Source organism: Pipistrellus hanaki (assembly GCF_964339955.1).
Source record: "Pipistrellus hanaki genome assembly, chromosome: 9".
In the NCBI taxonomy this organism is placed as follows: Eukaryota; Metazoa; Chordata; class Mammalia; order Chiroptera; family Vespertilionidae; genus Pipistrellus; species Pipistrellus hanaki.
This window is the reverse complement of record NC_140511.1, coordinates 48,521,660-48,545,642: the sequence shown is the minus strand read 5'-3', so window position 1 is coordinate 48,545,642 and position 23,983 is coordinate 48,521,660. Positions and strand designations below refer to the sequence as shown.

Here is a 23,983-nt window from a genome sequence, read left to right as displayed (position 1 = left end):
AGTCAAGACAGTCTCTTCAATAAATGGTGTTGGGAAAATTGGACAGATACATGCAAAAGAATGAAACTAGATCACCAACTTACACCATACACAAAAATAAACTCAAAATGGATACAGGACTTAAACATCAGACGGGAAACCATAAAAATACTTGAAGCATCCACAGGCAACAAAATCTCAGACGTATGCCAAAAAAACTTCTTCACTGATACTACCCCTAGTGCAATGCAAGCTAAAGAGAAAATAAACAAATGGGACTTCATCAAAATAAAAAGCTTCTTTACAGCAAAAGAAACCATCAACAAAACAACAAGAAAGTCCACTGTGTGGGAGAACATATTTGCAAATGTTACCACTGATAAAGGTTTAATCTCCAACATCTACAAACAGCTTATACAACTAAATAAAAGGAAGATGAATGATCCAATTAAAAAATGGGCAATGGACCTAAATAGAATATTTTCAAAAGAAGACAGAAGGAAGGCCAAAAAGCACATGAAAACATGCTCAAAGTCACTAATTATCCGAGAGATGCAAATCAAAACAACAATGCGGTACCATCTCACACCTGTCAGAATGGCCAACATCAACAAATCAACAAACGACAAGTGTTGGCGAGGTTGCGGAGAAAAAGGAACCCTCGTGCACTGCTGGTGGGAATGTAGACTGGTGCAACCACTGTGGAGAACAGTGTGGAGTTTCCTCAAAAAACTGAAAATGGAACTCCCATTTGACCCAGTAATCCCACTTCTAGGAATATATCCCAAGAAACTTGAAACACCAATCAGAAAGGATATATGCACCCCTATGTTCATAGCAGCACAATCTACAATAGCCAGAATTTGGAAACAGCCTAAGTGTCCGTCAGCAGATGATTGGATCCAAAAACTATGGTACATCTACACAATGGAATACTATGCTGCCATAAAAAAGAAGGATTTCTCATCATTTGCAGCATCCTGGATGGAATTGGAGACCATCATGCTGAGTGAAATAAGCCAATCAATGAAAGAGAAATACCACATGACCTCACTCATTTGTGGATAATAAAGAACATTATAATCTGGTGAACCATAAGATAGATATAGAGACAGTATATCAACAAGTAGACTGTCAAGTTACAGCGGGGACGGGAGGAAGATCTGGGGGAGATAATAAATCAACTGAAGGACTTGTATACATGCATATAAGTGCAACCAATGGACACAAAACTCTGGGGAGGGAAGGGTTGTGTGGGAGGGAGGGAGGGGGTAAAAAAAAAAATCAATAAAATATATTAAAAATAAAAATTAAAAAAAAATAAATAAAAAAATAAAAAATAAATAAATAAAATTTTTTTGCCATTCTAGACCTTAAATTTGTGATACATAGCTAACACTAAGCTAACACAAAAAAGAAAACTGCAGTAAAATAAATATCTACTAATTATATACTTAAAGGTGAATGCAAAGCATGAACAACCCCTGTTCTTTAACACTGTTAAGAGGTCATCACGAGGGACTGTTTGACTAGTAGGAGGTGGAATCGCCCTTCAAATGAACTCTACATTCTTGAGCCCTTATTGGACTTTTTTCCTTCCACAATCCAATTCTATTTCATTTTATTTAATTCCATTTATTCAGTATGTGTTTGTTCGGCACCTACTATTGCCAGCATTTTCTAGATACATGATTCCCCGAATATCCTTGAGAGGAGGATACACGATAAGTGAGAATTTGAGACTTAACCAATGGATTGTCATCAGACTTCCTATAACTCTTTCTAGTTTTAAGAATTTAAAGTTCTTGATGGCCCCAACATTCCTGAAGTAAATACTTGACCAAGTTAGAAAGGAGAGCATGATGGTCATGCAGGAAGTTGAAGGGAGGGAGGGAGGATGGTCTCGATGCAAGGAAAATCACCCAGATAGTTCCATTTTTGTAGTCAGTTTTCTTAAATCAAATTTCTAGAATTTCCTCTGGTAAGCAAGAGACAACCATATAATTTGATTGTTTTCTTATTATTGGGTTATAATTGGGACCTGGTGGTTTCATTCGATGATTGTAAATATTTTATTGCACTGAGGTCTGATATGTGTATCTAGCGTCTCTCCTTTACTTCCCTTTGAAATACCTCAAAAGTGGACCGACCTTTTTCAGTTTCTTCTTGCCACTCCTCTATATTCCTCGTGAGTAGGAATGGATTGTAGGATTGTGAGCAAATGTGAATAGGATAAATTGTAACTGGGTTTAGCTACTATTTTGACTTTCTGGAGCTCTCTAAATAATTAAAAAATATATTTGGTGACTGGTGGAGGAGGGGAATAGGAAAGTGGAATGAAGGAGAAGAAAAGGAATAACTCCAGTACAGACAAATTGGGTACCGTAAGCATTAATAAGGTTTATAAGATGAAGATTATTGGCTATATATTTTTACAGCTTTTCTTTCCTTGCCCAGTTGATAATACTGGGTCCACCCACCTTGGCTTTCAGAATCTTCAGTGTCTGAATGACAGCACATTTAGCTACTTACCACTCTATCCCTATGATTTTTGACATACACTCATAAAGGACCACTAACTGCACACAACATGAGAATTTTAAGATAGGACAAGAATTTTATAAAACCTCCATTTCACAGCATCAGGTAATTAATTAGGTGGACATGTGTTTTACTGTTTTATATAGTGCAGGTTTTTTTTTAACTTGTTTTGCATCTGCAATAGTACATAAATATTAGCTAGATGGTATAATTTGTCTGACAGTTTTCTTAAAAGTAAAGGGGTAAAACATTGTAATCATCTTAGTCTTAAGGAATCAAAACATAAACAACTTGTTTAGATTATTATGAGAAAATGAGGCCCCTAACCAAAAACATAAAAACCAAACTCTTTTTCCTATGCTGTCTGGTTTGTTTGTGATTTTTAAGTCAGCTTTACAATGATAAATTTTCATATAGCAAAATTTGCACTTTTTAAATTTACTGTTCTATGACAAATGAGTGAAGTACACAACTACCACCACCATAGTGAGAACAGAATATTTGCCATTATTTTACTCGAAAATTTTCCCTAATGTGCCCTTATTGACATGTTCTCCCACCACCCCAAACTCTTCATAACTAATACGCTGTCTGTCTGTCGTTACGTAGTTTTTTTAGTTTGATTTCTTTCACTTAGCAAAATGCATTTTAGATTCACCCATGTCACTACTTAAATCTGTTGTTAATTCCTTTTGATTGTTGAATAGCATGCCATTGCATGGATGTACCAAAGTTTTATTTATATGTTGACTAATGAAGGACAGTTTTGGAAATTATGAATAAAACCACCCTAAACATTTGCATAGGTTTTTGTATGTACGTAATTTTTAACTTCTCTTGGGTAAATATTTAGGAGTAGGATACTGGTAACAGAATGTTAACTCTATAAAAACTAGGAGCCCAACCAGTGTGGCACAGTGATTGAGCAGCAACCTATGAACCAGGAGGTCATGGCTCAATTCCTGGTCTGTGTTGGAGGCTAGATCCCCAGTGTGGGGCATACAGGAGGCAGTTGATCAATGATTCTCTCTCATCCTTGATGTTTCTATCTTTCCCTTTCCCTTTCTCTCTGAAATCAATTAAAATATATATATATATATATATTTTTTTTTTTTTAAAGAACTGAAATACTTCCCTGGTGTCTGTATCATTTTGCATTTCCTCCAGCAATAGATGAGAGTTCCATTTGCTCCATATCTTCAGCAACACTTTGTATCCTTAGTTTTTTGTTTTTAGCCATTGAAATAGTTGTGTGGTGGTATCTTATTATGGTTTTAATTTGCATATCAATAGGTGAGAATATAGGTCTCTTAACTAGTCACTATTTGCTTCCTGAGTACTTATAAAAACAGTACTTATCTTAGTCCAGGCTGAAGTGGTGGTTAAAGTGTCAATCCTCGAACTGGAGGGTCTTGAGTTTGATTCCAGACAGGGGCACATACCTGGGTTGCAGGTTTAATCCCCAGCTTCCTCAGGGTGCCTGTGGGAGGCAACCAATCAATGTGTCTCTCACATCGAAGTTTCTTTCCTTCTCTCTCTCTCTTTTCTGTCTCTTTCCCTCCCCATCTCCTTTTTTTGTCTTTGAGAATCTATGGAAAAAACATCTGCAAATGAGGATTAATAGCAACAAAAATAGTATTTGGATTAGAATATGAAGTTTTCGAGGAGAAACCAAGATGGCAGGATAAGGTAGACACCCGAATGCAGCCTACCACAACAAATTTGAATTTAGAACTGAAAAACAAGGGAAACATCACCCTGAAGCGCCGGACAGCTGGCTGAAAGGAGGCTCTACCATCTGGGAAGGAGAGAGAAGACACGCTGAACCTCAGGAACTGAGAAGGTGCGGAGAACTGCGCTCGAAAAGGCGGCCACCCGACTTCGCTGCCGGCTTGTTTGTGGAGCGGAGAGGGCGGGCCGAGTTCGCTGCTGGCTTACTCCCTGCGCGCTAACGCGTGGCTGGTTTTCTTGTTCGGGAGGAAAACAGAACCGCCCTATTGCTCTGATAGACGGCCCCAGACAGGGAGAGGCCAGACTGTCAGGCAATGGGCAGAGATCTCTCGGAGGTGTGTGAAGCCAGCGGCCATTACTGCGGGACTCAGAAACCAGACCCTCGTTGGGAGGGGCTGAATAAAGCTTGTCTGCACTACCTGAGACTCCACCCCATCCAAGCAGAGCACGGAAGCCCTTCCAGTAGCTAGCTTTCTCGTTCGTAGTGAATGGGACTCTCCTAGGGAGTGACAGACAGGAATCTAAAGCTTGTCTGCGCCTATACCAAAGAGGTGCGTGCGCCTGCAACTAATTGTGCGGGATTCAACAAAGCTTATCTGTGCCACCCCGAGACTCCACCCCATTCAAGCGGAATACAGAAACCCTCTTAGCTGAGACACTTCTGATCCTCATAGCCAATTGGCTTGGAGATCAACGCTTCCCAGTGATACCAACAACAAGCAAGGCTTAACAACAAGACTGCACACACAGCCCACAAAGGGCTAAACCAAGACTGTCCACCTCAGGTAACTGGGAGGCTGACTCACTGAACTATATAGGACACCTTAGCACCCTACCAACTCAGGGAAGCTGTGAAAATGCCGAAACAAGGAAACAGTTCACAAACAAAAGAAATGGAGGAAAAGAAGCGACTGGATATAGAGTTCAAAACCATGCTTATAAGGTTTTTCAAGAATGTCCTAGAAAAGGTCGATAAGACCTATGAGGATATGAAAAGGGATCAACTAGAAATAATAAGGGATCAACAAGAAATAATAAGGGATCAACAAGAAATAAAGAATACATTGTCTGAAATAAAAAATATTATACAGAGTCCTAAAAACAGAATGGAAGATTGCAAGAATCAAGTCAAAGATTTGGAACATAAAGAGCCAGAAGACACTTCTCCGCAGAAGCAAGAAGACAAGAGAATCCAGAAAGTTGAAGATAATGTAAGAAACCTCTGGGACATCTTCAAGCGAACCAACACCAGAATTATGGGGGTCCCAGAAGATGAGAGAGAGCAAGATATCGAAAACATACTGAAAGAAATAGTGACAGAAAACTTCCCCCATCTGGTGAGAGAATTAGACTTACAAGTCCAAGAAGCGCACAGAACTCCAAACAAAAGGAATCCAAAGAGGACCGCACCAGACAAATCATAATTAAAAATCCAAGAGCAAAAGACAAAGAGAGAATATTAAAAGCAACAAGAGCAAAGCAGGTAGTTACCTATAAAGGAGCACCTATACGATTGTCAGCTGATTTCTCAACAGAAACCATGCAGGCCAGACGGGAATGGCAAGAAATATTCAAGGTGATGAATAGTAAGAACCTACAGCCAAAGATAATCTATCCAGCAAAGCTATCATTCAGAATCGAAGGCCAGATAAAGAGCTTCACTAATAAAATAAAATAAAAAGCTAAAGGAGTTCATCACCCCAAACCAGAATTATATGAATTGCTGAAGGAGGTTCTTTCGGAAGAGAAAGTAAATAAAGATAAAAACTATGAACAACAAATACCTGACTATGAACAAGTGAATCTAAAAACCAAGGGAATTAAAAAAAAATCTGATGAACAATATTAACTGGTGAATATAACAGAATCAGAGGTATGGAAGGGGAGTGAACTGACAATTCTCAGGGAAAAGGGGAGAGGGGAGTGTGGGAAGAGACTGAACATAAACTGTGCACCTATGGATGAGGACAATGGGGGATGGGGAAAGGGCAGAGGGTGGGGTGGGAACCTGGTGGAGGGGAGCAATGGGGGGGGGGGGCGGGGAATGAAGAAACATTTGTAATAATATGAACAATAAAGATTTATTTTTTAAAAAAAAGAATATGAAGTTTTCAGCTAAAATTAGAACAGTGCTTCTCAGCAGGGACATGAATTAGAACACTGTTTCTCAGCAGGGACAATCCCTTCCCCCAGAAAGTTGGCAGTATCTAGAGACATTTTTTGTTGGCCTAACTGGAGAGGGTGTACTACTGACTCTGATAGGTAGAGGTTAGGGATGCTTCTAAACATCTTACAATATACAAGACACTCCCCCTCCAAAAAATTATTCAGCCCAAAATGTTGAAAACCCTCTATTAGGCAACCAGCACATTAGATATTCAAGTCATACACCAAATTTATTTGTATTGATATTAAGGATGAGACATTAATTCAATTAGATGATCATTAAAATGCTTATGAAGATGAGAAATTGAGAATGTTTCATTCCATCAATACCGTGTTCACAGCCAGGAAACTCTAAAATGTTTAGCTACATTTTGTCAGTGTTTAACTTAGTCCAGTGATAGGATTGGTTTCAATGGTATTTAAATGAATTTGTGTAACTCGCTATTCTACATAGCTCTAGGTACAACTGGTACATATTAAATAATTACTAAATGTCTAAATTAATATGGAAAACTTGGTACCTCTAACAAGGTCACATTGATTTGTCATTCACTGCTGAGACCAATGTGAAGGAGGAAATTCTCCCCCCCCCCCCCCCCCCCCCCCCCCCCCCCGCCCCTATTGCAGTGGTTGCCTACTTTGAATTTCCAGTAGGGGTTGGGGTTTTTGTTTTGTTTTGCTTTGCTGTGCTTTTGTTTGAAGTTGTTCTCAGCCTCGTTTTCTTTAGGCCCTAGGCATATTCTCATTTAGCTTTACAAGAAAGGAGAAAAATCCATGTTTCCATACCAGATGGTATGTATGTCATTTTTTTAAGTCTGAGAAAATCGTACCTCCCATTACTATAGTGTGCCCTTACAGCAGGAATATGAAGACATTTCTTGAAAATCATTATCCAACTTCAAAATTCCCTCTTCAAAATTGCCAGCTTTCTTGGGCAGTTCATCTTAGATGCTTTGGACAAAATTGTTTCCATGGTCACTATAAATGCTCAGTTGTGTAACTCCTTGATTATTATTTTGCATTTGCATTTCCCTGCAATTAAACCTGACAATTTGGCTGCTTTTTTGTTCTATTGGAAAATAATGAATTTTCTTGTTTCAAACACAAAATTGGGCTGCAATTTTTAATGAGCTCAGTAATCTTCAAGGGACTTGCCCACATGCATTTGGAGTTTTGAGTAAGAACAGATGTTTCTAAGAATATGTACTGTTTAATGACCCTTAAACTTCTCATCATTTCTGCTATTTTCTCAGAAGTCATAATGTGACAAAGCCGGGTGAATGTGGTCCTTTATGTTTACCACACTGACCATTAGGGGGCAGCAATGCACAGACACAGCAGCCAAAGAACCAACCATGCTAGATTTGGGGGCATGAGCCTCTTTGAATCTTCTAAGCACAATGGGTAACTTTAACCCATTGCCTGAATTTTTATGTAAACTATCTATTCAATTACACTGCAGTGTTTCCCAAACTTTTGACATATGTGTACCCCTTCTATAATTTTCATAACGCTGAGTACCCCTCGTACTCAAGAGAATGTAGAATTAGGCGCAGCTAAGCACGGTGCAGTGCATATCCCCACCAAACTCCTGTGCAACGCGTAACCCCTCCCCCCCCAAACTCTTCCTGTACCCCTGGGGGTACGCGTATCACACTTTGAGAAACACTGAATTACAGGATAGCCTCATCTTTGAACTTTGCTTTAAAACATGCTTGTTATTCTGAATTGTGTATGCATTTGTTTTATGACATTTCAAATTGCTTATGAAGAAAAAACACTATTAATGACTAAAAGCAATATATTTTCTTTAATTAGTGATTTCTATTTAAACTGTTTTTTAGTACTATTTTTATTACTGTTAGAATACAAGTAGCTGGTGATATGTGAGTCCTGGGGAAAATATTTTAGAGGCCTGGTGGCATGCCAAAGAATATGAAGTGACTAAATATTTATTCAAATGAATGTGTCCTAGACTTTTGGAAAACAGCTTTGAGAATTATTCTGGGCAAGTAAGTGTGTGTGTATGTGCGCATGCACATGTTCGTTCTAAAAGCTGTTCTTTGACAACTCATTCTATCCTCACAAGAACCTTATGAAGTAGGTACCATATTATTATCTTTATTACACATGAGGAAACTAAAATAAACTGCACCATGTCACAGTGCTAAACTGGGATTTGACCCAGGTGGTTCAACATCAGAGACCATGAATTAAAAGTACTTCTTATACTCCCTCTCTCATTGAATTGTCTAGCCTTTTCATCTGAATTATAGTGCCTCCTATCTCTATCATGTTTTCACACATAGTCCTATTTATGGGTTCTCTCTTCCATTAGTTTTTTTAAGGCCTTCACTAATACCAATCAACATACTATATTATTAAAGATTTATATGAGTTTTGATATCTAGAAAGTTTTATTTCCCCTCATTTTCTTCTTCAGAATAGCCTTGACTATTTTTGGATCTTAGTTCTGCTTTATAAAGTTTAGTATTAACTTAGCACATTATAGAATTTTGAGCAATATGTGTATCCTCCTTTTTTAAACCCACCTTAAGTCATTTTTGGACCAAGGTAGAAGCACATATAGTAAGAGAGAAAAAGATAAAATATATCTAGAAAATCTGACATCACTAAGAAGATTTCTTTTCTACTTTAATTTTTCATGTTTTGAACTTTTTTATAATGAATATTACTTACATCATGGAAATATATTTAAAGTCATAATTTTTATTATTAAAAAACAAGTGTCAATAGTAACAAAAGTAGTGAAGACTTTATTTTAAATGATTCTGATTTAAACCTTAAAATCCATGTGAATTACCTCCCCATCCTGAAAAAAGATACCTTCCCAAAGGATTTTAGAATATTTTTAAATATATTTTATTGATTTTTTTTTACAGAGAGGAAGAGAGAAAGATAGTTAGAAACGTTGATCAGCCGCTTCCTGCACACCCCCTACTGGGGATGTGCTGCAACCAAGGTACATGCCCTTGACTGGAATCGAACTTGGGACCTTTCAATCCCCAGGCTGACTCTCTATCCACTGAGCCAAACCAGACAGGGCTAGAATATTTATATGTATAACTTTTAAAAACATACCTTAAACTTGAGTCTAAAGAACAGAGAAAAACAAATATGCTATTTGAAAAGACTCATTTTATAAACTATAGTCCAATGATGTTGGGTTAATCCAGGAATAATTTTAGAAGAGGAATATGTTACCATATAGTTTGGAAAGGGGTGATCATGAAGTCTTGGCGTAGGAACTTACCTATTTATTCTTCCCTGCCCTTGCTAATGACATCAGAGGGGAATACAAAGGGTGCATGAGGGCTGCTCTGGCCAGAACAGTTTTCTATCTAATTTCAGCTTATCAGGAACCTCTTAAGGGAAGAATGAATGTGTAGCTGAGGCAGAGTTACTTATCCGGTATTTCATAGTGAGCAGAGCAAAAAACGAGAACCGAAGCTTTGTACACTTTAAAAGACTATTATTTCCTTTGTATTGCTGAGCTGTGCTCACTACATCATCTGCTGTAGCCCAACCTTTCTTTTTTCCTGGGTCTGGGCCAAATAACAAAACAAAACAAAATAAATAAAATAAAATAAAATAAAATGAAAAAAATTGTGGGGAGCAACTCTAATACACGATGACAGTGGCCACTTTAACTGTTCAGAAAATGCATAGAGTAGTGATGAGCTTAATCCACAACATGAATAACATAGGTTCTTTTGGGGGAGGAAGAATTTTCTGGTTACACAGGATAATAAATACTAGAATTTGTCTTAAATGGTTGAAGAGTAGCCTTCCCTAGAGAACTTGATAAAGAGGGTGGATTTCACTCTGCCTGTAGTATTTGAAATATAATTCTACTTAACTAGGTGACTGAATAAAAATCCATAACACATTTAGTTTAATTATGACAATCCTAATATGTGCTCAACATAGTATTCCATTTGTTAGGATACAGTAGGAAGTAGCCTAGGGTGCCTGCTACATGCCTGGCAATTTCTATAATAGATGGAGAGGATAAAAACATTTTTTTTTAATTGACTGAGAAGTCTACCCACGTGGAGCTTCGTGTTACTGAGAGAAGGATAGACAGTCAAGTTTAATAAGACTTAGAGTATGTGAGAATGTTGATAGGTGCTAAGAAAGAAAATATAACAAGGGGATAGGGTATGTGTTGGGGAGGTAAAGTTACATAGGGTGACCAAGAAAGGTGGCATTTGAGGAAAGAAATGCAGAAAGGGAGAGAAGGCTCAGTAAATTGGTGTGGGAGCAGGGATTCTAAAGAGGTGAGAGTTAAATGCGAAGGCCTGGGTCAGGAGCAAGAAGGCCTGAATGTCAGGCAGAATGAAGGAAGAGACAGCAGTAGGACAGGGCCTCATAGAAAAGTCCTATCTTGTGGGGCCTTGCAAATTATTGTGAAAACTTTGGGTTTTACTCTGAGATAAAGAGCTGTTTGAATGAATAGGGTGGTTGGTGGTGATTTAACTTTGGTTCATTCTGTCTGTGGTGCTAAGAATGGAGGAGCGAGGGACCAATGGTGGGAGCAGGGAGATCACTGAGGAGACGTGTTTTGTAGTAGAGGAGAGATATGGCTTGACCCCGGTGTTGAAAAGTGGTCAGATTTAATCATGCTCCAAAGGCAGCGTGCAGAGGTTTGCAGAGGAATGGATAACTGAGTGTTGGAAAAAAGGCATTAAAGGTGACTCAGCTTTTCACCTGAGTAATTGGAATAAACATGCCATATACACAAGAGGTGAAGACTGCAGAAAACAGATTTGGAAAGGTGGAGATTAAATCTCCACTTTGGACATATAAGATGATATTTAAATCCAGATGGAAATACTTATATTGAATATATGGGCATGGAGTTCAAGAGAAAGCTCAGGTGGAGATAAAATCGTGTGAGTTCTTGGTGTTTTGTGGTTTAAAGACATGAAGCTGGAAATTATCACCAAGGAAGTAAATATAAATAGAAGAGAAGCCCAAGGTCTGAGCCCTGGGATATTCACATAGTTAAGAGATTAGGGAGATAAAAAATAAAGACGTAGCAAGAAGACCTAGAAATCAAGTGAAAACATGTTCATGGAAGTGGAAGAAGGAGGGTCAGCTGTTTCTGATGCTGCTGAAGTAAGACTCTGGGGCTCTGTTCTACGGCATGTATCTGAGTGTACAGGTACTCACACTCATCTGACTGCAGCTTGTTCCCTCTCAGCTTCCATTCCCTTCCTGACAATCTTAACTTCTGCATAATCTTACTGTGTTTGATATTGCAGGAGAACCCAAACCCTCATATGGCATTTCAGAAAGTTCCACGACCCACAGAAGGATCCCACTTGCGAGTTCATATTCTTCCTTTCCCAAAGATTAATGAAGCCCGGGTACAGGAATTGATACAGGAGAATCTTGCTAAGAACCAGAATGCACCTCCTGCCTCACGAGTGGACAAGAAATGTGTTGTGCCAGCAGGCCCACCTGTTGGTATGTATTTGTTCGTGTGTTTAAAAGTAAACTTCTTATTGAGACAGGAGACACAAAAATTCAAGTAACCAGAATCAGAGTATTACCAACACTCAGAAGTACTGTCCTATTCACTGCCTGTCACAAAGGGTAGCCATTCACTGCCACTACTATAGAATCCTTTTTTAAAAGAGCTATATCGAGATACAATCCACATACTTAAAATTCACCCATTTGAAGTGTATAGTTTAGTGGCTTTTAGTATATTCACAGTCGTACAACCATTTTCTCTAATTTCAGAACATTTTCATTATCTCAAATAAATATACCCATGTCCATTAGTAGGGTATAATTTTCCCCTAAAAATCACTCTTTCCCTAGCTTTAGGCATTAATCTACTTCCTGTCTTTATAGATTTGCCTATTCTGGATATTTTATATAAATGGAGTTATATAATATGTGATCTTTTTTTGTGACTGGCTTTTTTCATTTATCATAATACTAAAGGTCCGATGCATGAAATTCATGCACAGGGGTGTGTGTGTGTGTGTGTGTGTGTGTGTGTGTCCCTCAGCCCAGCCTGCACACTCTCTAATCTGGGACACCTCGAGTGTTCGGGCCTAAATGGGCAGTCCCTCTCACAATCCAGGACTGCTGGCTTCCAACCACTAGCCTGCCTGCCTGCCTGATCACCCCCTAATCATTCCCCTGCCAGTCTGATCGAAGCCTAACTGCTCCCCTGTCTGCCTGATTGCCCCTAACTACCCTCTCCTGCCAACTTGGTCACACCTAACTGCCCTACCCTGCCTGCCTGGTAGCCCCTAACTGTCCTTCCCTGCAGGCCCAGTCACCCCTGTCTTCCTTTGCCAGCCTAGTTGCCCCTAACTGTCCTCCCCTGCAGTCCTGGTTGTCCCCCAACTGCCCTCTCTGCCGACTCAGTCACCCACAACTGCCCTCCCTTGCCAGCCTGGTTGCCCCTAACTGCCCTCCCCTGCTGGCCTGGTCTCCTCCAACTGCCCCCTGCAGGCCTCGTCCCCCCCAATTTCTCTCCCCTGCAGGCCTGGTTGCCCCTAACTACCCTCCCCTGCAGACCTTGTCGTCTCCAACTGCTCTCCCCTACAGGCCTGATTCCTCCCCCCCACCCCCAGCTGTCCTCCCCCGAAGGCCTGGTCCCCACTGCCCTCCCCTGCTGACCCGGTCACCCACAATTGCTCTCCCTTGCCAGCTTGGTTGTCCCCAGCTGCTCTCCCCTGCAGGCCTGTTTCCCCCCAACTGTCCTCCCCTGACAACCAATCTATGTCCAATGTTGTGAAAAACTGCCAGATTGTTTTCCAAAGCAGCTGTCCCAGTTAACATTCCCACCAACTGCCCTCCCCTGTAGGCCTGGTCGTTCCCAACTGCCCTACCCTGTAGGCCTGATTCCCCCCATCTGTCCTCCCATGCAGGCCTGGTTCCCTCCCCCCACCCCCCCCCAACTGCCCTTTCCTGCAAGCCTGGGTCCCCCACAACTGCTCTCCCCTGCTGGCCATCTTGTGGCGGCCATTTTGTGTCCACATGGAGACAGCCATCTTTGGCCACTTAGTACCCCTAACCTATTGACCATCATGTTAGCCTAGCCTACCTTAAACATGCTTAGAACACAGCATCCAAAACCACTGACAACAGAGTGCACTGTAGAGTATTAGTTGTTTACCCTCATGATCACTGTGGCTCATTGCCGCTACCCAGAATTAGGAGAGAGTATCCTACCACACATAGCAAGCTTGGGAAAGGTAAAAATTCAGAATTTGAAGTACAGTTTCTACTGAATGCTCACTGCTTTTGCACCATCATCAAGTGGAAAATCATAACTTGAACCATTTTCCTAAGTCGAGGACCATCTGTATGTCACATTTTGTTATTCATTCATCAGTTAATGGATATTTGGGTTGTTTCTCCTTTTGTTACTATTAGTAATGCTACTGTGAGCATTCTTGTGCAAGTTTTTGTGTGGACATATCTCTTCAGTTCTCCTAGGTATATACCTTGGTGTGGAATTGCTTCATATAAATCTATGTCCAATGTTGTGCCAGATTGTTTTCCAAAGCAGCTGTCCCAGTTAACATTCCCACCAGCAATGTATGGGTGTTCCAGTTTCTCCACATTCACTAATGGTGCAGAGCATCTTTTCATTTGCTTATTGGCCATTACTATATCTTCTCTGGAGAAATGTCTGTTGAGATCCTTGACCCATTTTTAAATTGGGCTATTTGTCTTTTTATTGCCGAGTTAAGTGTTCTCTGTATATTCTGTATACAAGTCCTTTATCAGACACATGATTTGCAAATATTCTTTCCCATTCTGAGAATATAATTTTGGGGGGCATGTGATTTTTCTTTGGTAATCATAGAAATATCAACTTCTTTTTTTTCATTAGTAATTCTCTTACAGTAGCTACTTTTGTCATGCTCTTGTATCCCAAGCACATATCAGTTTGTTTACAATTAAAGTTAAAATAGATGTTTACTTTAGCTTAATGTGATTTTTACTATGAAATATTAATTGATTTGCATAAGTTAAGTGTATCATTGGAATCTATCCTGTGAAATTATCCTTAGTAAGCCATTGACGAGCTTGACACTTTAAAACGTGAAAATACAATAAAAATAATGAAATGGAATACCTTCAATGCCACGTAAGAAAGGAAACAAATAATTCTTAAGTGTCAATCATGAAAACAGTTACAGCCATATAAACTCAAACCAGTACTATTCCCCTTGCTTTTGTAATTGCCAGAGGAGTTTAATTTACTTGTTTTCTTTATATTCCTTTTCTAGTTTCGATAATGGATAAGGTGAAAACAGTTTTCAACAGTGCACAGAGATTGGAAGTTGTTAGAAACTGCATCTCATTCATATTTGAAAATAAAACATTGGAGACTGAAAAGGTAATAAAATGCTATCTTTGTGACATAAGAATTCATTATTTCCCTTTCAGATTTACATGTTTAAATTGCTAACTTATCTCTCTAATTTCATCCTTTTTCTATATCAAGTGTTTTGATGAATAGTGTCTAGAATGTAAACTCTTAGCCAAGCCTAATTCCATGGCTACCAGACAAATATTGATAGTCATCATTTCCCTCAAACTTTTAACATTGTTCACTAAATCCTATTTTGGCATATTACCTAGGAATTTAACATTTTAATTTTTCAGTTACAGTTCACATACAACATTACATTAATTTCAGGTGTAAAACATAGTGATTAGGCATTTCTGTAATTTACAAAGTGATCACCCTGATAAGTCTATTATCCATCTGACGCCATACATGATTAACATTTTAAATATAATTATATTTCTGGCAAAGAATCCAGTAGATAAGTGGTATTCAACTTAAATGTGCCTCGTTAAAGCAGATTTTCTTGCCTTCTTTAATAAAACATGCTAAACATAATGTAAACTTTTCTTAGTAATTTCGTCATACTGAAATTACTGAACATCTGTTACAAAGAGCTAGTAAAGCATGTAAGGTTTTGACCCTTACAACAAATGACCCCAAGCCTCTTTCTGTTTTGATGTTGTTCAGTTTCCCCTTTTTCCTATGGTTGAAGTGTTACAGATTTTCTTTTGTTCTTCCAGCTGTCCCATCCTGTTTCTTATACCTGCCTCTAAAAATGCCATACCCTCCTACTCTTCGGCTTCTTCTTATTTGCTCTTTTGTTCTGGTTTTTAGGTTTTCAAAGTTAAGTAAAGCTTTTCTTATTTTATGTAAAGCATATTTTCTAGGCTTTAAGTGGTAAACTGGAAAAGGCATTCTAATGAATAGTGAATTGAATGATTTTTAATGAATAAACCTAAAGATATATATGTGTTGCTTTGAGTCCTTTTTCCTTTTTTTTGAATTATGATATTGAAGTGAGAAGAGATTGTAGAATTTTGCAGTCATAAACTAAAACTAGTGACTAAATAGCTGCCCTGTTTAAAAGTAGCAAATCACCTGTATTTCTTGTAATTTTAATTTTTATTTCTATTCTTGCTGTGGATACATGGACAGTAAATGAAAGAAGGTATCTAAGTGTGGCTTTGACTTGTGATCTGAAGCAACAATTATTTGGTGACTAGAGTTTTGATGAGTTGTTTTAAGTGTTGTTAATGTTTTTTTTTAGATTATACATAAATTAATTTGCTTATTTTCATGCTTGCTTCCTATTCATAAAAATAACTAAAAATTCCTCTATTTTATAATTGTCCTCAGTAGCAAAGCTACTTTTTTCCAGGAGTTTAATTTTACTGATAACTGTTAAATGTCTTACAGGATGCACTTGAACTTTCAGTGAAATTATGAGTTAATTTTTCCAGTGGTACCTGTTGTTCACGTCTGCCTCTGTTGTCCTCAGACCCTTCCCGCGGCATTGAGAGCCCTTAAAGGAAAGGCAGCAAGACGGTGTCTCACTGATGAGCTGGGTTTGCACGTCCAGCAAAACCGGGCAATACTAGACCATCAGCAGTTTGACTATATAATAAGGATGATGAATTGTACTCTGCAGGTAACTTTTAGTCTTTTCAGATTATTTTTCTTATCTGTGAATACTTTTCCTTTTCCCGGAAATTCAGTAATTGCTGATAGAGCAAGGTCTTTAAAGCCTCCTACAGCTTATAGGATGAAGAGCTAATATCTATCCCAATTCTGACAGAAACACTCATTTATTACTTGGCATAAATATTGAGAGTATTTTATTCTTTGTTTTCTTTTGGGAAAAAAAAATACTAGGTTATCTTATTGGTTTTATTTGCAAGCTTTCTGAAACCAAACACCTATCTTGAAAATATTTGGTTATATTTTACTTAATGTGTATATTCATTCCAGCCCTTTTTAGACAATTTTCAATTATATCATTAGAGCAGAGGGCAATGAATAGTTGATTATCCAAATGATAAATGAATTACTCAGTTAAGTATTAAGCACTTTGTGTGTGTGAAGCACAAAAATATATTTCTAGTTGGTTTCAAAAGATGTGTATGAATTTACTGAGATAAACTTCCCACAAAATCATGAAGACATAATTAGCAGGAGCAAATAATCCGATTTCCCCATTCTGACTTGCTTGTTAGATAGTCTGTTACATTGGCATCATATGTTTTGCAAGTGATACAAAACCTTCTCAAACTTTTTCCACAAGCAGAAAAAGTGTAATTAAATATTAATATTTTAAAGACTAGCTGTGGGACTAAAGAGAATCTAAACAAAATGCACGTTAAATTCTGGAAAGTGATAATTGTAGGTCATAATAATAAAATTAAGTATATTAATTAATGGATGAAAGAAGGCCTAAATAAATGGAAACATACATCATGTTCATAGACTTGAAGATTCAGAATTATAAAATTATAACAATCAGTTTTTCTCAAAAGAAGAGTCACTGCAGTTCCCATCAAAATCCCAATTGAAGCTAATCCAGCGTGGCTCAGTGGTTGAGCATCGACCTATGAAGCTGGAGGTCATGGTTTGATTCCCTGTCAGGGCACATCCCCAGGTTCCTTTCTCCCATTAGTACTTTCTGTGCTGTTTACTAACTGAAGAACTAAATTTTAGGCCTTCACTAAACTTAATTTTAGCATATACTAGTAGTTAGTAACCCACTTTAGAATAGCTATTTACCTTGGGCTATAAATATTTTTCTTTGAATACTTATCCATCTATTGTAAAAGAAATAAGATATCGATTTTTTTTTTTTGCTTCCCTCAAATATATCTAGACTGATGGGCACTTACTATATCAGTATTTCATAAATACGTAAAACTAGATCCCATCTTCATCCCAGTGCACAGGGTTGTTTAACATTATAGAGAGGCTCTTCTGAGTTATAAATAGGCTCACATGTGGTATTTTTTTTCAATGGCTTATTTATTACCAATTTGGGATTTATCAGTATTTGTGTTCCTGTTGCCACAACGTTACTTGTGGGGATTTAACATGACATTCTGAACATTTTTTTACAAAAACATAGAGTTTCAAGGCAGAGAGGCCAAACATCTGTGTTGTTGTTTTAAAAAGAAACTTTAAATAAACTAATTTTAGGTAGTGATTCAAAAACTTTAGTAATTTTTGCTTTTCGTGATCTTAAAGTTATTTTGTCTTTCCTATCCTCAAGGGAAAAAGAAATGGAACATGAGTACTGCAAGGGGCTATTATGTTTATCAGGTTCTTTCAATGCCAAGATAAATTCTTAAAGGACTGGTTTACAAACCTGCAGAATTCAAGATGGTATACTGTCATAGCATCAACATATAGGTCAGTGGGAAAGAGCACCCAGAAATGGACCCACATTTGGGGGATTTTTGACAAAGACACCAAAGCAGTCCAATAGGGAAAGAAGTTTTTTTTTCCCCACAAACAGTGCTGAAATAACTGACTATCCATATAGAAAAAAAGTGAATCTCAATTTCTACCTCACATCAAACATAAAAATTCATTTGAAATAGAACATAGACTTAAATATAAAAAATAAAACCATGTGTCTACCACCCAAAGTCAAATCTTCTCTTATCACCATATTAGGAACCACCTCAATATACAGCTCTTGTAACATAGAATCCCAAACCTGAAACCTATATGTTCATGTTGACCAATGTCACTCCAATAAATGTAAGTAAATAAATAAGTAAAATCAGGAAACTTTTAGGAGAAAACATAGAATAGTTTCATGACTTGGGAATGGGCAACAATTCCTTAGGATACAAAAAATGTTAATCAAAAAAGAAAAAATTGATCATTATACTTCATCAAAATTTAAACTTATGCTTATCTGAAGACACTATTAAGAAAATTAATACGTAAGACTGGGAAAAAATATTTCTAAAATATATATGTGGCAAAAAACTGGTGTTATGTTTATACAGAGAGCTTACAATTGAAGAAGCCAAACAAACCAATTTTTTAAATGGACAATTTGAACAGACCCTTCACAAATCAGATATGTGATAATCAATAAAAATATGAGAAATGCAAATTAAAACCATTATGAGCCCAAGCTGGTTTGGCTCAGTGGATAGAGCCTGTGGACTGAAGGGTCTCAGGTTCAGTTCCAGTCAAGGACACATGCCCAGTGAGGGGCATACAGGAGGCAGCTGATCAATGATTCTCTCTCATCATTGATTTTTCTTTCTCCCTCTCCCTTCCTCTCTGAAATCAAGATATATATATATATATATATATATATATATATATATATATATATATAAGAATAAAACCATTATGAGATGCTACAGTTGACCCTTGAACAATGCAGGAGTTAGAAAACCAATCCTTTCCCTACCCCAGGGACCCCCTCTGCATACAGTAAGTTCTCTGCATCTGTGGACTCCCAATCACAGATTGAAAACAATACTGGTGTTTTTCTATTGAAAATAAAATCAGCATATAAGTGGACCTTAAAATTAGAAAGACTGACAAGTTTTGGCTTGGTGATAAAATAACTGGGAATGTAAACTGGTACAATCACTTCAGAGAAAACTGTAAGAAATTCTTATAAAACTAAGCATAGACCATCCTGTGAGCTAACACCTTCACTCCTGGGTCTTCTAAAAAAGAAATTAAAACATCTTAAAAAATATTGATACAAAAATATGTATAGGAGTTTTATTCATAATAACCTAAAACTGGAAACAGCCCAGAAGGCCATCAATCAGAGAATAGATTATTTTTAACTATCATGTAGATATTTAGACAGTGTAATGCTATTAGGCAATAAATATAAACAAACTAATGATACATGCAACCATTTGGATTAATCTTATAAATATTATGACATTTGTCAAAACTCAGAGAATATACACTTAAGGTTTATATAATGAAGTGTACGTAATTGTGCAGCAAAAGTAAAACCTATAAACAAATAATGAACTCTAATAATATACATACACTTAGGGGCAAGTATAATTGATGTTTGCAATTTACTTTTAAAAGCACTCAAATTAAGATGGATTAGTGGATAAATAGATGGACAGATAAATGATAAACAAAGCATAGTAAAATTTCAGGGACACAATCTAAATAGTAAATATAGAGGAGGTATTCCATGTAAACTTCTTTCAAGTTTGATTTATGTTTGAAATTTTGAGCATAAAATAAGTAAATAAAGAAATAAATTACTTAATTACAAAAAACTCAAGGATTAGGTGAAACATCAGACTTGACACCATGAAAAAGTTATATAGTGAATGGGAATACACGCCTGAAGCAATTACACATGATGGAGCAATTGAGACAAGTAGATGGAAACAGGTATTTACATTATGATTCATTAACAGTAGCAAAATTACAGTTATGAAGTAGCAACAAAAATAATTTTATGGTTGGAGGTCACTACAACCTGAGGAACTGTATTAAAGGATCGCGGCATTAGAAAGGTTGAGAACCACTGCTCTAAAGTAACCAGGAACTGCCTTCTTAAAGAAGAGAGGCTCCAAAGCCAAGCCTCAGGCTTTGTCACAGTTGACAGTTCCCTCACCAGCCATTCCCACAACTCATTGTCGCTACATAAATTCTTACATTGAGCTTCTTAGGCTAAGGAGTCTGAGTAATATAGGAAGCCAGAGAGAGGTTTTAAAGTATGAGAAAAAAGACATCTCTTCTGGAATCCCAAACTTTTCACATCAGATTGACTTAATCTAGACGTTTTTAAGGACATTAAGTACTGCTGATGGCCAGTTTGTAAGTATGAGGTAGCAGATTTGAGCTTTTTTGGTGCTGTGGTCTGAATATGCCCTTCCAGATTCATAAATTCGGTACCTGACCCCCAAGGTGATGATATTAGGAGATGGGGCTGTGGGGAGGTGATTACGTCCTAAAGGCAAATCCTCCGAATGAAGTCAATGCTCTTATGAAAGAGAGCCAGCTGAACTCCCTAGCCCTTTCAACCATGGCATTGGTAAGTAAGGGTACAGTGAGAAGGCTACAGCCCCAAAGAGGGCCTTCACCCAACCATGCTGGCACCCTGGTCTTGGACTGCCAATCTCTAGAACTGTGAGAAGTGAATTTCTATTGTTTATAAAACATCCAGTGGCATTTTGTTACAGCAGCCCAGTACAGACTACACATCAAAATTATATTGAATGCATCTGTATTAATGAGGGCATATATTTTCTCTTTATTCTTCCCCCAAACATCAACTTATTTTTACCAGGTTCTAGTCTCTGTACTAGGTACTAAGTACTGGACACACTGATATGATTAAGGTATTATTCTGGTTCTTAAGGAGTCTAGAAGGAGAAATTCACAGGTAAACCAGTCTTCATAATATAGTGAGAGGTGCGCTCAGAGAGATGTGTGAAAAAGTACTATGAATGCTATTGTAAGGTTGTTGGACTTAGAATGAGATGATCACAGAAGGCATTTGCCAGTCAGGATTGGGAGGGAGAGTATTCCAGACAGAGGACATTTCCAGTAGAAAAAAAGAAGTATGTGGAAGGCCTGTATTTTTGAAAATTGGAAAATATTTCTATTGTGTGTATTGTAGAAAGGTGGTGGGAGATGAGAGAAGTAAATAAAGTCACTTCTGGTTAAAGTGAAAAGATTGAATATGTATATTTAATCCAAGCTACCACCCAAAACTCTACTAAAACTAAAGTAAAGGATTTTTAAAAATACATAAACCCACAGGCAAAACAGGAGACAAGAACAACATTTTGGAAACTAGAAAGCTTGTGGATGAGTGACTCAGCAGACCCAAGAAACTTTTTTCCTAACAGACAGTTGTAAAACCCTTGAAGCAACCCAATTTGCAGAACTGCAAAAGGCTCAGTAATTAGGGACAAGTTATCTCTGAAAGCAGGAGGTTATGGGGGGCCAAAACATTAAAAAGAGGTTTGGATGGAAGTTTCCTAACAGTTGCATTCCCCTCCCCGATCCTTTTCTGGTTCTGTGTAAACTGCCAGGAGCCTCTCCTTTACCCAGAAGATTAGAGGTTTGTTTGTGTATTTATTCTTAGAGAGGACATCACTAGCCTGGGAGACACTAGGTCTGGCTGAGTGAAATTCTGTTTTGTTACAAGCAAGGGGGGGTAAGTGAATGCCAAATATTGAGAATACCAGTCCACATTCCCTTCAGCTCCCGGAACTCTGGAAGCCTGACCTCAAGGAAGACATCGGAAAGCAATTCTCGGGGAAATGCGGCCAGCCAAAAAGCAAAAGATTTTACTAAAGATCCTAAATTAGGAGTTTCTCAACAGAATAGCTCAACTAGGTCAAGCTATAATGAAGCTTACCGGCAATAAGCTTCACCATGACACATTGTTTTTATTTTGTCATCCTTCAGTCATAGAGTTTGTGAAACTTCAGTTTACTAGATTATGACAAATGTTCTAAAATAGCTTTACAAATTCAGTCTTAACAGCAATGTGTGAGAGTTCTTATTCACATCCTTGCCAACTTTTGCTATTAAAAAGTCTTAATTTTTGAAATCTGCCAGTTTAGTGACTGTAAAAGGGTATATCATATAAAATTTCCAATTCCCTTAAAACTAATAAAATGGAACACTTTTTCTTGTTTATTGGCTTTGCATCTTTTCTATGTAAGGAAATACTATTTGTTACTTTTGCCTTTTTTTGCATTTGTTTTTTCTCATTGATTTATAAAGTTCTTAATATGTCCTGAACACCAAATCTTGTATATTTCAGGCATTTCTTACTAGGTTGTGGTTGTCTTTTCCTTGTCTTTATGATCTTTTGATAAATGTAAGTTTATAATTTTAATGTAGTCAATCAATTTCATTGGTCATTTTCTGTATGGTTTGTACTTTTTTTTTTTTAATATATTTTTTATTGATTTTTTACAGAGAGGAAGGGAGAGGGAGAGAGAGTTGGAAGCATCAATGAGAAAGAATCATCGATCAGCTGCCTCCTGCACACCCCCTACTGGGGATGTGCCCGCAACCAAGGTACATGCCCTTGACCGGAATCAAATCCGAGACCCTTCAGTCCGCAGGCTGACGCTCTATCCAATGAGCCACACCGGTTAGGGTTGGTTTGTACTTTTTTTTTTTTTTTTTATGTCTTCTTTACCATGAGGTCCAAAAGATTTCTCATATTCTCTTTAAAAGTTTAATAATTTTGCCTTTTATATTTAAGTCCTTGACCTATTTGAAATTGATTTGTGTGGATTGTATGAGTTAGAGACCCAGTTAATTTTTTTCTAAATGTATAACCAATTGCCTGCCAGAACAATTTATTTAATGTCATAACCTTTCTCCAATTTTGCTGTGGCCCCCTTTTCATATATCACATTTCTGTAAATATGTGGGTCTGTCAGGATTTCTGTTCTGTTAATCTCTCTGCCTGTTTTCACAAAAGCATCACATAGTCTTAAAGTTTTATAATAAATCTTAATACCTGCAAGACCAGTCTCCTAGGAAATATTTGCTTTTCTATAGAACTTTAGAATCACCTTTTTGAATTCCATTAGCAACTCTGTTGGGTTATGAATAAAATTATGTTGACTCCACAGACTAATTTAGGGGAAAGTGACATTTTTGCAGATCTTCCTATCTGTAAATATGGTGTATTTCTTAATGTATATAAGCCTTTAATGTCTTTTGTAACAATATGATTTTCTCTATGCAGGTCATATATATCTTTTCTTAGGTCTATTTCTGGCTACCCTATTTTTTGTTGTTACTATTGTTACTATAAATGTTATTCTTATAAAAGAGAGCCAATATATGTCTCATTGCTTTTTTCTGACATATAGAAAGATAGTAAATTTATTAATGCTGCAAACTTCCTTTATTCTAATGATTTATCTACATATTCTTTTTATGTTGAAAGTCATATCATCCAGTAATAGTCATGCTTTTTATTTTCCAAACTTTATTTATTGTCTGTCAAGAATTTGTAATATAACATTTAATAAAAATGATAATGCCTTTCTTTTAAAGTTTAATATTTGAACTTTATATTTGCTAAAATATTTTTTATAGATATTCTATATCAGGTTAAAAAGTCCTCTTTCTATAATTGATAGTTACAAAATAGGCATGGTGTGTAAAGCAAAGCATAGGGAATATAGTTAACAAAATTGTAATAACTACCACGTGGACACTTGAATTATCGGAGGG

General features: G+C 37.3%; 1 protein-coding gene across 2 annotated transcripts in view; it reads left to right on the top strand.

The window, feature by feature from the left end:
• Positions 1-23,983, top strand: part of SBF2 (SET binding factor 2) — a 305,413-nt gene that overhangs the window by 173,881 nt on the left and 107,549 nt on the right. For both annotated transcript variants that reach the window (XM_084893456.1, XM_084893455.1), the window contains exons 14-16: positions 11,706-11,910; positions 14,706-14,815; positions 16,269-16,418. In XM_084893456.1, coding sequence (XP_084749582.1) covers positions 11,706-11,910; positions 14,706-14,815; positions 16,269-16,418 — 465 coding nt within the window. The remainder of the gene's footprint in view (positions 1-11,705; positions 11,911-14,705; positions 14,816-16,268; positions 16,419-23,983) is intronic.